The following is a 12,273-nucleotide window of genomic DNA, read 5'->3' as shown; positions in this document are numbered from 1 at the left end:
CTCGCATTTTGCGTGCGACCATAGAAATGTTTTTATTTTGAACGCATGCGCACTAAGGCTTTAAAGCCGGGCTGCTGCACAGCTCGGTGAGATAGCTGCGAGAAGGATTGAGGCAAGTGAGCACAGGTATCCATACAGAAAAGATAAACGAAACAATACTTAAATCTATACGCATCATGAACAGAAAAGCATTGTGCATTCCTAAACAAAACCTATCAAAAATGTTTGCCTCTTTAATTTCACAAGTTCCTGCCCTCATTTTCATCAATAAAAGGATCAAACAAAATAAGGAATAAACTTTTTCCGTGTGATTTTGAAGGTGTGAAAAATGTCACATGATCAAATTCGATTATAAAAAGGCGTTAGTTCAAGAAATCTAATCAAAAGTGAAATGGCGATTAATCTTTATTCAAAGTCAAAGAAAAACTGCAATTTAAAAACATTTCAAATGTTTTGTAAACACGCAAAACGCAAAACAAGATTTAGAAACCGTGCACAAAGCACCTCAAACAGCTAACCCTGCAACATAAATAAATTTCGCAATGTTAAACTTTTTCAAACACTGTTTAAAAACATTTAACAACATGAAAACATAAAAAGGTATTTCGAAACACCCCAAAGGTGGTGCTTCAAGGTCACCCATGGAATATAATTCTTGGTAATTTTTTACGTATCAAGGAGTTTTTTTAGCTCAAACTCAAGTTTACTCTATTATAATCACATTCGTCATTATTTGATCAAGTTTGATTGTAATGTTGATTGACCCATGAAAATCAAAATCGACTCTGAATCTCAAAATACCATCAATCTCGAAAACTCTAATCTCTACTACTCGAAATAGCACAAACAAGCCTATTAGTGAAATAATATTTTTTGAATAATGAAGACTCCATTGTATTACATGTTTTTTTATAAGAACATCCAAAAAGTTTTGAATAGTTCAGACGTTCTTAACTTTTTGAGTTTAAAACCTAAAAATGTTCTTAACATATTCTTATTTGCACCATTTTTGGGGAATTTCTGTCCATTTACCGAAGAAATTGAGTGTTTTAGGCCCTTTTTTATAGCCCAAGAAGCCTTAAAATGTTCCTAATATTTCGGCCATCGATGCCTGATGTTCTCATATAATTTGTTCTTAAAAAAACGTGTATCGCGACCAATCCGAAAACTTAGAGAAAGTAGACATAAACACTAAGTAAACCAAAATATAAAATGTTTCTTGAGTTATCTTCTAATCTCAAACGATAAAAAACTATTGAATGAAAAAAATCTTAAATTCCAACAATCTAACGTAATAAATATCATAAAGTCATAAAGCAGAATTTAGAATAAGTTCAACCATCTATCGCTTAAGAACAGATATAAAACGCACGCATCTATGAAGATCGCAAACCCAAAGACTATTAATTAAAGTACGACAAGTTTAATTTCGTATTTTAACTTCTTGCCAACATCACTTATCACTAAAAGCCTGTGCTAATTCAGGATTCTACTAGCCCAAATCATAAATATTCTAGATGTGATCTAAGTTGGTTGAAAAATCGTAACGGTTTACTTAGCTTTATCACACCGCCATGAAACTCAGTGGAATATGATGTCGACTCAACTGCCACACAGTATCTTTATCTCTCTAACACAGAGCCATTAGATGAAATTCGTAAAAATACGTATTTATTTAACATTCCCTAGTTATGATAAAAAGTTCTGGCACATATTCGTTTAGAACGATATGGAATCCAACATGGCACCTAAGCATTGAACGATATTTGTATTCATGACGTCATCAACTTTCTCTTCTAAATGTCTCTTTGGATCCTGAAAGGAAACAAAAAGGAAATAATTTAGAATTTTCACCAAATGCATTTGATTGTAAATCAACACTGTCAGGCAGTGACCATGGTAACTAACCCCAATCTTAAAGCATTAGACTCGCGTCTTAACATCAAACTTTAACAGCAAACCAAGCAAGCTACTTCAAAAAAAGAATTCTTCTAATATTCGGAAAGTTTAAATATTCTAAAACACCATCACCAATTTAAGGCTCTCATAGAACGAAACCATCGAACGAAAGTTTTGGAGGAGAAAAAATATCTAAAAGGGAAACTGGAATGAACATCCGCATATAATTTTTGAAGCAGGCTGCTATTATTGGCCCAGCGCGCAGCGCAATGGGCCTTTAAAACACAACCGGTCGAAAAAATTTGACTTTGTCGGGCCCTATGCGCGCAATTATCAATCGACGATTCCAGGCTGAAATCGAACTACCTGACTTTCTATTGTGAGCGTGCGTAAGAAAAAAACACATATAATTAATACCTCCAACTTATATGGTCAAATCTTAAAGTAATTAAATCTTTATTTCTCGCCCGACTCGAGTCTATACATTGAAAAAATTCGCTCCTGTTTTATGGCGATTCTGCAGCGGAAAAATATGCTGACAATGCCAACACTGCTGGACCTTTACGCCGCTTAGGCTTTCTTGTTAAATATGAGGTCTATTCCAATACTTACTTTAGAGCTCAGTGATGCAATACCTTATGAAAGTGAAATTTCCTTACCTGTTTCCCGACGTTTTTGATGGCGAGTTGTTCCGGCGTCATCGAATCTTCGTCTTCGAGCGCCTAAAGATGAAAAAGTACAAGAATTAAAAATTGAAAATTATGGAAATAGGGAATATGGAAATATGGTCAGAGCAACGATTTACTATTTCACATTGCATTGGAGGAATATTTTAGACTTCAACTATTTCATCTATCTCTTAAGCAAATACATTTTATTCAATGAATGTAAAATTACTTTCATAAGAAAGAAAACTTAAAATTGATACATTATTATAAACTTATTTTGCATGAGAAATTTGGGGAAAAAGTAATAGAGAGTGATAATGGCTATTACCTTGTGATAATTCTTGACCAAATCTAACATAGTTTTAACTGTTTCTTCGTTGCCTTGACAATGTTCATTATAATCTTTTAGGTTCAATCCTTCCATCCATGATTTCTTGTGTAAGTTTAACAACATCTAACAAAAAACATTTAAAAGCGTATTATGAGGTGTTCCAAAAACAAGAATTTGTCTTTAGCAATGTGAATGTTTTCCAGAAGGACCATAGAATTAAAGTATTTCAAATTCCAGCAAATTCAAATTAGCTAGTAGTGTTTTTTCAAACCTCAATAACTTTTGATAGAATTTAAATTAAGTAGCGATTTTGTGCTCGTTGAAAAGACAAACAGGAGTGGGGTATTGTCATAAAGAAAAAAATAACAAAAGATCGGAAAATGAAGATTGAAAATGAAGAAGAAGAAAATCAACTTCTTCAATAATTGTGCTACAAGTATAGATTATCATACGAGTGATTCTTTGATCTTAGAACATCATTAATGTGAAAAAAAATTTCAAAAAAGTTTATTCCATCGAAAGATATAGTCCAAAGTTTAACAATGATTGACTTCAAAAATCATCAAAAAAGAGTCCTTTTTTAAGTCAACCAGGGCAAAGCTTTAAGCTGTATTTTTTGATTGAATAAATATTTTTTAAATATTTTTTTACATTTATGACGTTCTAAGATTGAAGAGTTTCTGATTCAAAAATGAAGATCATAGCATTATTCTACAACAAGTTGATTTTCTTCTTCTTCATTTTTCATCTTCGTTTTTCCATTTTTTGAATTTTTTTCTTTTTTGATAATATTCCACTCCGGCTTTTTAACGAGCACAAAACCGCTAACTAATTCAAATTCTATCAAAATTTATTGAGGTTTGAAAAAACACTGCCAGCTAATTTGAAATAGACTTTAAGTTAAGATTAAGGCTATAATACCTTTTGTTCGAGTTCGTTTTTCCTGTAGTTTATTGAGATTGAGTAATAGTGTCTGTTTAAGCCGTGAATAAGTGCCTGAAATAAAAGAAAATGAAACAAATTGGGTTGGGTTCAAATAGTAGTGAAATAGTGGTAAAAATCATGACTAAAAAAGAATCCCACATATGCTTCTTAATTGACACCAAAAAAATTGTCTATTATTTTTTCAGCAATTTCTCACCACTTAGATCTAAAATATCCCTATATGGGTTGTTCTTCAGGAACTTCAAAATTTAAAAGTAAAGAAAACGAGCTAGATGCTGAATGGACAACCTGATGATGAAAGTTGTATAGCAATAAGTCAATGTCGCTATAGTGAAGTTCGAAATATATTGATAATTATTATGGATATTTTAACGTTTTTCAGAATTCAAAAGTTCAGGTGAGAATCGCGATTTCAACAGTTCCACTTCATTTCATTGGATATTTCGATTTTGAAAAGATCTGAGATAAGACTAGATAAATTAGAGCACTTCAAAACATTTGTGGTGTTTTTGCAAGGAATTCCCCATTTTATCAAATATTATAAACTTCATTGTAGTTGTTCATTCTTACCTGTATAGAGGGCTTTTGTAAGTGTCCGAGATTTGAAGTGGTTTGTCTTGGTTCAGGACTCAATACCATTGAATTAGGGTTGATGAGACGGAAAGCATCGATAACAACCTATTAGAAAATACAATAATATTTCTAACAGCAGGCTTTAAAAAGCAAGATTTTTCGTCTAAGATTTTACACAGCAAATTATAACACTTATTGTTAAAATTTTGATAAACTATACAGAATTTTGAGACGGAAAAAGCTCTTTATATACTTCGCTGAAACGGAAGAACTTAGCCATACTATCTTTATCTGTGACATACAGAAAGAAAGTATTGGTCAGACTGGCTTAACTGAGTTAAAAATGGCGTTTGATGTTAAAATGGATTCAAAGCTGTTGTTACCTATTGCAATGGCAAAAACTCTGGAAGCTCAAACTAAGAAAACAGAAAAAAGAACCAATGTTTACTTACTTTTCCTTTGACTGATTGGATAGGATCTACAACGACAGCTACAGCGCGTTCAGAGAGGGCTTCAAAGCTCTGCTGTGTATTGATATCAACACCTGATAACCAACATCCGAATCCCGGATGGGAATGATACCATCCAACTACCATTTCTGGTCTAAATCGTAAAGAAAACAAATACATGGTGTAAAAATTATAGGAAGAAAAATGTATTATGAAACTTTACCTATTTCTTGATTCTCAATATTGATTTCAAAAAATGAAACCTTCTCAATTCCATTCAGGCCCAGACAAAACTTTGAAAATTACCCCAAGCAAAAAGAATTGCATGATGGTACCGTACAGGATGACCTACAAAAAATCTGGGATGTAATCTATTTTCCATATATTAGAACTGCCAAAAACACTTTCAGACATTTTGTTCGGCCTCAAAACGTTATAAACCTTCCAAAGTTTTTTTTTCTTATTTTGAGCAACATTTTATCATTATTAAGTATCTTACCTGCCAGTCTGTTTTAACATGTCCAACATTTTCGCTTGAAAGACAGGATCAACTGCTTCTACACTAACACCCTAAACACAAATAAATTTAAGAATATTTAAGCGAATATCACAAAATTTAGAATCAGGTAAACTACAGTTTCTACTACTCTAGCATAAGTACAACAGTACCATCTAAAATAAACGACGCAATTCTTTTCTTTTTACGAATGACATATGTGAGAAAACGTGTCAAATCAAAAATAATTCAGATATTTGAGGGTAATTCTTCCCGTTCAACTATATCCTGTTCTTCTTATGCTTTACGGTTATGGTTAATATAACAGGGTATAAAAAATGCACTCTTATTTTGACTAAACTAAGAATTACTTCCTCTTCCTTTAAAAACTTACAGTTCCAGATTGGGGCATAGCAAACACATCAATGACTCTGACGGTATAATCATCAACAAATTCTCCCAACATCAAACCCATAACCTCCATAGGTACTCCAGCTCTTCCTGTATAAATAAAAATAAGAAAATGTCTAAATATTTAAGACCCTGTTTACATTTTACTTTTCAAAATCATCCCGCAACAATGCGAATGCTGGTGAATGTGGACTAAAATTTTTTTTCAGGGGACTAAACATGTTTCACCATGTGTGAAGACACATGAGACTTACAAGTCCTGAAATACTACTTTTAGAATTTCCACAAATTTCAAGTGGTTCTTAGTTCCAGTTGATATTCACCGTTCTTCTTAGAAGAAAATAAGTGGTAAAACCAATAAAATGAGGAGATAAAGGATATTCTCAACGAACAATTGAAAATTTCTTACCATGTTTCAGCATCTAGAAAAATAAAAACAAAATAAAAACTTTCAAACTGTTTAACTAACATAATAACTTTCAAATTTCATAGCTTCTAATGGTAGTGGGTCGAGCAAGGGGTCTTATCAAAAATCGAAATTATTATGTCTACTATGAAAAAGAGATTTCATAAAGAAGCTTGTCTATGACTTAAGTAAATAGATATAGATATGGATATTATTAAGGGTACAATCATCAGTAAAATGAATACCCTTCAAAACTGTTCAAAAATATAAAGTAAAAGTTTGATAACCAACCTTGAGAAGGGCAAGTGAAGAAATATAAACTTGTTCGGCAGTATCAACCATTGCTGCATCTGGATTTGCGGCACCCTGAAATAAAATATGAAACAGTAAAGCTAACCAAGTTAATTTGCTTTTTTGCTAAGCAGCTACGCTAAATAAAAGGACAGCATCATCCAAGATCAGAGTTATGGGGTCCGGGTCATTTTTTCGGCAAAAATTATATAAAATTCAGACAGATTGGAAAAAAAATACTCAAAATTTAGGAAAAGCAATTATTTCAATGAAGATATAGATTTTCATAGATTTACACCAAAATTCTCCACCAAGATTAGAAATTGAGTAAAATTAGGATGGTACCCCTTAAAAATTGGTTCCTATGGGAAACTGATTAATGATCTAAGAAATACTGGAGACTGGTAAGAAAAATAAGGCTTACTCACCTGGCCTACACCACCAACACCACCTAATCTAAGAATTCGATCCATGATATATTAATTATTGTATTTTTAACTGAAATTTTAAAATAAAAAATATTAAAATCCATAACCAAACCAACCAAACCAAGTCTGGCCAAACATTTTCAGGCCTTGCAAATTTATCTAGAAAATATGCAAAACTAAAGGTTTTAAAAGCTTGGTGGTAACATTCAGATTTGGATTCACTCATTTCACGTTTTCTTTGCTTATCTTGATTAGCAAAGGAGAATTGCGCCTAAATTCTGAGTTGACGGGCAGGTTTTTTATGCAAAAAAACAAACATAGAAAGTTTTCCAAACAGGGGGGGGGGGCACGCAGTTACTACAAGACATGCAATGTGTAGTAAGTGCTTTTTCAACACTTTTTTTCAGGACCACCACCCTTTGCAGTTACTACACCTTGGTAGTAACTGTTTTCAGAAAAGATTTCCAGGTACCACCCCTGTTTTTGAGTGATATCATCAAAAACATCCTCGAAATTACCCTAAATTGCGATTATTTTTCAACCTAAAGCCATTTTTGTGCTAGATTTTCTTTTAATTTACTTGGTTAACAGCTGTTGAGAACATTTTAATGATAATTAGGGAAAGCATAATTTCCAAGTTGGGTCTGAGAAAAATTTCAAATTTTTTTCGTCCATTTATAACAAAAAATTTTTTTTTGACAAAGAATTTTTTCACAAAAAAATTCATTTTTTGTGAAAAATTTTGAAAGTTCTTTAAAAAGAATTAAAATATAAGCACTTACTACACCAAAAGTGCTAGCTTTAGTGTTTGGCACCACCCCCAAACAGCAGTTACTACACTGTGTAGTAACTGTTTTCATAACTTCTGAATACAGTACCACCACGGTAGTAAGTGTCATACTGTCTTGTAGTAACTGCGTGCCCCCCCCTGTTCCAAATCCCCTTTATCGATTGAACCAATAAAAAATGAAACTTCTCGATGTTTCACTTTTTTGCACCAATTCTTCAAAATGAAAAAAAAATATTAAAGATTTAAAGTTCTTTCTTCTTTTATTCAATAATTTTTTATGGCACTTTGTTGACAATCTAACTCTCGCATCAAATTCCCGCTTTCTTCAGAAATTTGAAGATGAGAAAAAACCTAAGCCTTAGGATCAAGGATTGAAACAAATATATGAGGGGTGAGATTTTATCATAACTTTTTTTCCTGATGAATTTTTGTGAAATTTTCAGGACTTCCTTTCACTTTATCGATATTATATTACGCGAACTGCAGTGTGCACTAAATTATTTTGGTTTCACTTTCAATTTCAAGCAAAGGTCTTAGCAACAGGACGTGCATACATAGCAACTGGGCTGGGTAGAAAGATCTAAACATAGAATTCAAAAAAATACCGATCATCGTATAAAGCACTAAACAATACCCCCTTTCCATGTTTAGTTTGTTCTACCTTGGATTATAACTGAAAATATCTTCAAATAACCTTTGTCCACTATCAGCCCACTCGGTAATCTTTGCCCGGTTCAATTCTTAGATAATGAATGAGAGAGGTGCACTTAGCTAAGTTGTGCTCGCGGGCAATAAATTTATGTTTACTTATCTTGTATATTTTAGTAGTATTTATCCAATGAAAAGGATGTTGACAAAATATGCACGGCGCTGACAAAATATGCACGGCATTGATTATGACATCATTAAATATGTCAATATCGAAAATAATTTGTAAACAGTTCTTTTTATCGTGAAATTTAGAAATACGAGCAAAAAAGAGTCAAATTTAATATTTGTTTCCTATCTAGATTATATTAGCGTTAGAACATAGTAAATTTTCACAAAAAATATTTCCTGATGGCAGTACGCCCAATCGAGCCCACGGAAAAGTTCCAATTTTTTACTATCGAGAAATCGGGGAAACCGGTTCACCACGTGGATAAAAAGCGTACCAAATGAAAAGAAAGTTGTTGGGAAGGAAAGAGTAAACGCAAGACAGAAGGTTTGGTTGTGTTGATTGTGTTCTTCCAAAAAAATCCGGATTCTCATATCTTTCTTTGTTTCTAAAATATTAAGGAAAACCCACTGCACGGTCTACTATTCAGTCTCTGCAAAAACGGCACCGAAAAATTTTCTAGGTACCTTTACATAAATAACAATTACGAATGATATCTATCACCGGCATGATTTTTTCACCATGCTTTCGCCATGTGATTCCTGCTTTTTCCCAATCAATACTTTTCTTGGGCTTTCTTCTGGATTCGGGTCAAAAGAGACATTTTAGTTTTATTTTCAGATTTTCTTTAAAACTTTAAAGGTTATTAACTAAACGCGTGGATGTTCAGGGATGTTTTTGAAAGCCAAAAGCTACATTGCAGAGATTTGGATGAGCAAAATCCAAACTTGCTACAATCGAATGTTGAGTACCAAAATTTCAAAAAAATTCGATCACTTTCTTAACAACCCTTTGAAGACTTGATAACTGTTCGAGTACTTTGATTTCTTTCGATAACTTTGACAACTTTGATAACCAAAGTATGATTGATAAACTTGCTGGAGTTATTGAAACAAATTTTTTGTCAAAGAGATTGAACAGTAACTGAAAATACAGACCAGATAACATAACAACCAGTCCCATGTTTCGACCAATCGTCCCAAGTAGAGCAGTTTTTGAATGGTTACTTGCATCATAAAAGCGCAAATAATGTGTATTTCAACAACCAATATACATGATTTGATAGTATAAAGATACAAAATTGTGAAAATTCTGCCACCCAATAGTGCCACCTGCAAAATTAAGTCCCTGCGAAATCGAAAGTGTTTTACAAAAAAATCTGCGCAGGAAGTTTGGGGCAAGAGTGTTTTTCCGTAGTGCCAGCCATAGAGACGGGGTTCACTTCCCTGACAATGGAGCAGATATAGATACACCAAAGATAATTGCACAGCATGAATGGGGTCTGGTAGAAGAACATTGTAGAGATGTGGTGTCATTTGTCACAAGACAAACAAGCATGATAAACAAGTTTGTATCATAGATAGTACATGTATGTACACAATGCTCACTGATGCGGTAACGTCGACAATTGAAAAATGTATTGATGATTCGATGCAATGTACTCCTTTCGCACTCATGGTTTCTAAAATTCACAGCTTAACCTCCCTAACCTCCCACAGCTAAAAGTCATTAGAGAAGTGTACAGAGATCAAAGGAATCCATCTCCCGAACCTCCTAAACCTCCCACAGCTAAAAGTCATTAGACAAGTGTACAGAGATCAAAGGAATCCATCTCCCGAACCTCCCAAACTTCCCACAGCTAAAAAAGTCATTAGAGAAGTGTACAGAGATCAAAGGAATCCATCTCCCGGACCTCCCACAGCTAAAAGTCATTGGAGAAGTGTACAGAAATCAAAAGAAGCCATCTCCCGAACCTCCCAAAAACCCCCTCAGCTAAAAAGCCACTGGAGAAGTGTACAGAGATATTAGGAATCCATCTCCCGAACCTCATAAGCCTCCCAAAGCTAAAAAGTCATTAGAGAAGTGTACAGAGATCAAAGGAATCCATCTCCCGGACCTCCCAAACCTCCCATAGGTAAAAAGTCAATAGAGAAGTGTGCAAAGATCAAAACTTCTCTGTACACTTCTCTAATGACTTTTTAGCTTCGGGAGGTTTGGGACATCCGGGAGATGGATTAAATTAACAAAAAGTTTCTTCATGAAGTTTGAAATCCCAGCAACCAATTAGAATAGATGTACAATTTTTTTCTACAAACCTGCAGGAAAGAGGACGGTCTAAGCTCTTTGCTGTTACCTTGCTCCACATAAAAAGTCAACGGATTATATATTTTTTGCATTTACTTCTTTGATTCAAATTTGCTCAACGACAACGTGGGAACCCCCCTGATTGCAAGATTTCAAGGAGAAGCTTGATCTACCATCTTTCAAGCTCAAAAAACCGTTTGTTATGGGATCGATTTGCTCCATTGTAATCTTAACAAAAGTAACCATGGTTTTCCTAAATTTGGATCTTGTTCACAACAATCAGGGCTACCCTAGCTCTGAAAATCAAAGATTGCAAATGAACGAAGAACATGAAAGACTTATAGTTTTTTGCAATGCAACAAAGGTATATAAATAAATTCTTTTCTACTTAGAAGAAAAAAAACATGTAGATATGTTACTTTAACATTCAGATATTAAATTCTGAATTTTATTTTTATACATTTTCCCTTGCCGCGTCCTTTGTCGACTTCCGACCGCCCTACATTAAAGTACAGCTTTCAAATACCATAGTGAATTTGAAAAACAAGTTTGAAATTTTGACTGACAGCTCTATTACTTGCTGCTGTTGCTGTTTATTTTTAGAGCTAGCCTGTCGTCTGTCTGGCTGTGTGAGCCCTGTGCGCACAATAATAATACTGACCCTTTTAATTAAACCCTCTAAACCGTCCCTGGCCTGGCCAGACAAAATCACATTTTTACCTCCCTCTTACAATTCTATACACAACAGTGGAGCATACAATTTCCTGGGTCAGCTTAGATTATTAGAGGTCTAAGGCTAAAAGCCTAAAAACTAAACTTTAATAAAAACCTGCAATTATATCTATATCCTTAGGCGGCAATCACAAATATCTTCATTTCGCGTCCTCGTTGGGTCTAAAAAGTGAGTCGGTCGGTCGGTCGGTCATAAAAATTTTCGGGGTTTCCATTTTCCATCCATTTTTGGAGTGCATTCTTGGAGGAAACTGCCAGCCAGCCAGCAGCCAAAAAAACGCATGTAATGGGTGGTTTGAAATTATGACCTTTGAACACTGTGACCTCCGACCCCAAAATGGCGCATGTAATGATAAAGAAAGTCAAAATGCTGCGAATGCGCTAGAAATCGCTTGCAAAATATCGGCAATAAATAATAAAATTTTTGAACGAAGGAAAGGTCATTGACAGAAAAAGTCCGACAAATTTACCGACTCACCGACTCAATTCTACTCAATTTTCGAGAGTCGGTCGGGCGACGCGAAACGAAGATATTTGTGATTGCCGCCTTACACGTAAGTCCTAAATAAAACAGCAGTGATATGAAGAGGCAGAGCCAAACGGAATGGACCATTCCACAATTTGTCTATAACAGGGGGCGGACGACACAGGATTTTCGAGGGCAAAGGTTTTCACAGACCCTGCTGACGCACTAGACTTAACGAACACCACCGGACACGTGAAAGTCCGGTGTAAAATGAGAATTTTTTTTACCACCGGACAATTTCTACGCCGGACTTAAGGAAGTCGGATGTCCGGTGTCGGAGAAGGATATTTTTCCCACCAGACAATCAAAACACTGGACATGACCAGTTCAGTGCGTCCGGTGTTTATTAATTTTTAATTTTTTGTT

General features: G+C 34.4%; 1 protein-coding gene across 1 annotated transcript; it reads right to left on the bottom strand.

The window, feature by feature from the left end:
* Positions 1–1,208: 1,208 nt before the first annotated feature.
* LOC136799248 (26S proteasome non-ATPase regulatory subunit 14) lies at positions 1,209–6,973 on the bottom strand. Its single transcript, XM_067055937.1, has 11 exons — positions 6,898–6,973; positions 6,470–6,544; positions 6,182–6,194; positions 5,756–5,862; positions 5,365–5,435; positions 4,869–5,019; positions 4,414–4,521; positions 3,820–3,894; positions 2,896–3,021; positions 2,559–2,621; positions 1,209–1,815 (listed from the first exon to the last, which is right to left on the bottom strand). The coding sequence occupies exons 1-11, from the start codon at positions 6,940–6,942 to the stop codon at positions 1,720–1,722; spliced, it is 930 nt and encodes a 309-aa protein (XP_066912038.1). The 5' UTR covers positions 6,943–6,973; the 3' UTR covers positions 1,209–1,719.
* Positions 6,974–12,273: the final 5,300 nt, after the last annotated feature.

The sequence above is a fragment of the Clytia hemisphaerica genome, unplaced genomic scaffold (assembly GCF_902728285.1).
Source record: "Clytia hemisphaerica strain Z4C2 unplaced genomic scaffold, Clytia hemisphaerica genome assembly, whole genome shotgun sequence".
Taxonomy (NCBI): domain Eukaryota; kingdom Metazoa; phylum Cnidaria; class Hydrozoa; order Leptothecata; family Clytiidae; genus Clytia; species Clytia hemisphaerica.
This window is presented reverse-complemented; position numbering and strand designations above follow the sequence as displayed.

What these genes read in the sequence shown, in the direction of transcription:
- LOC136799248 (XM_067055937.1), bottom strand. Translation starts at nt 6,942, where the DNA reads ATGGATCGAATTCTTAGATTAGGTGGTGTTGGTGGTGTAGGCCAG. An exon ending in TGGTCAAGAATTATCACAAG is followed by an intron (nt 2,622 to 2,895) that starts GTAATAGCCATT and finishes TTTCATCTTTAG; the next exon opens with GCGCTCGAAGACGAAGATTC. An exon ending in TCAAAAACGTCGGGAAACAG is followed by an intron (nt 1,816 to 2,558) that starts GTAAGGAAATTT and finishes GTTTCCTTTCAG; the next exon opens with GATCCAAAGAGACATTTAGA.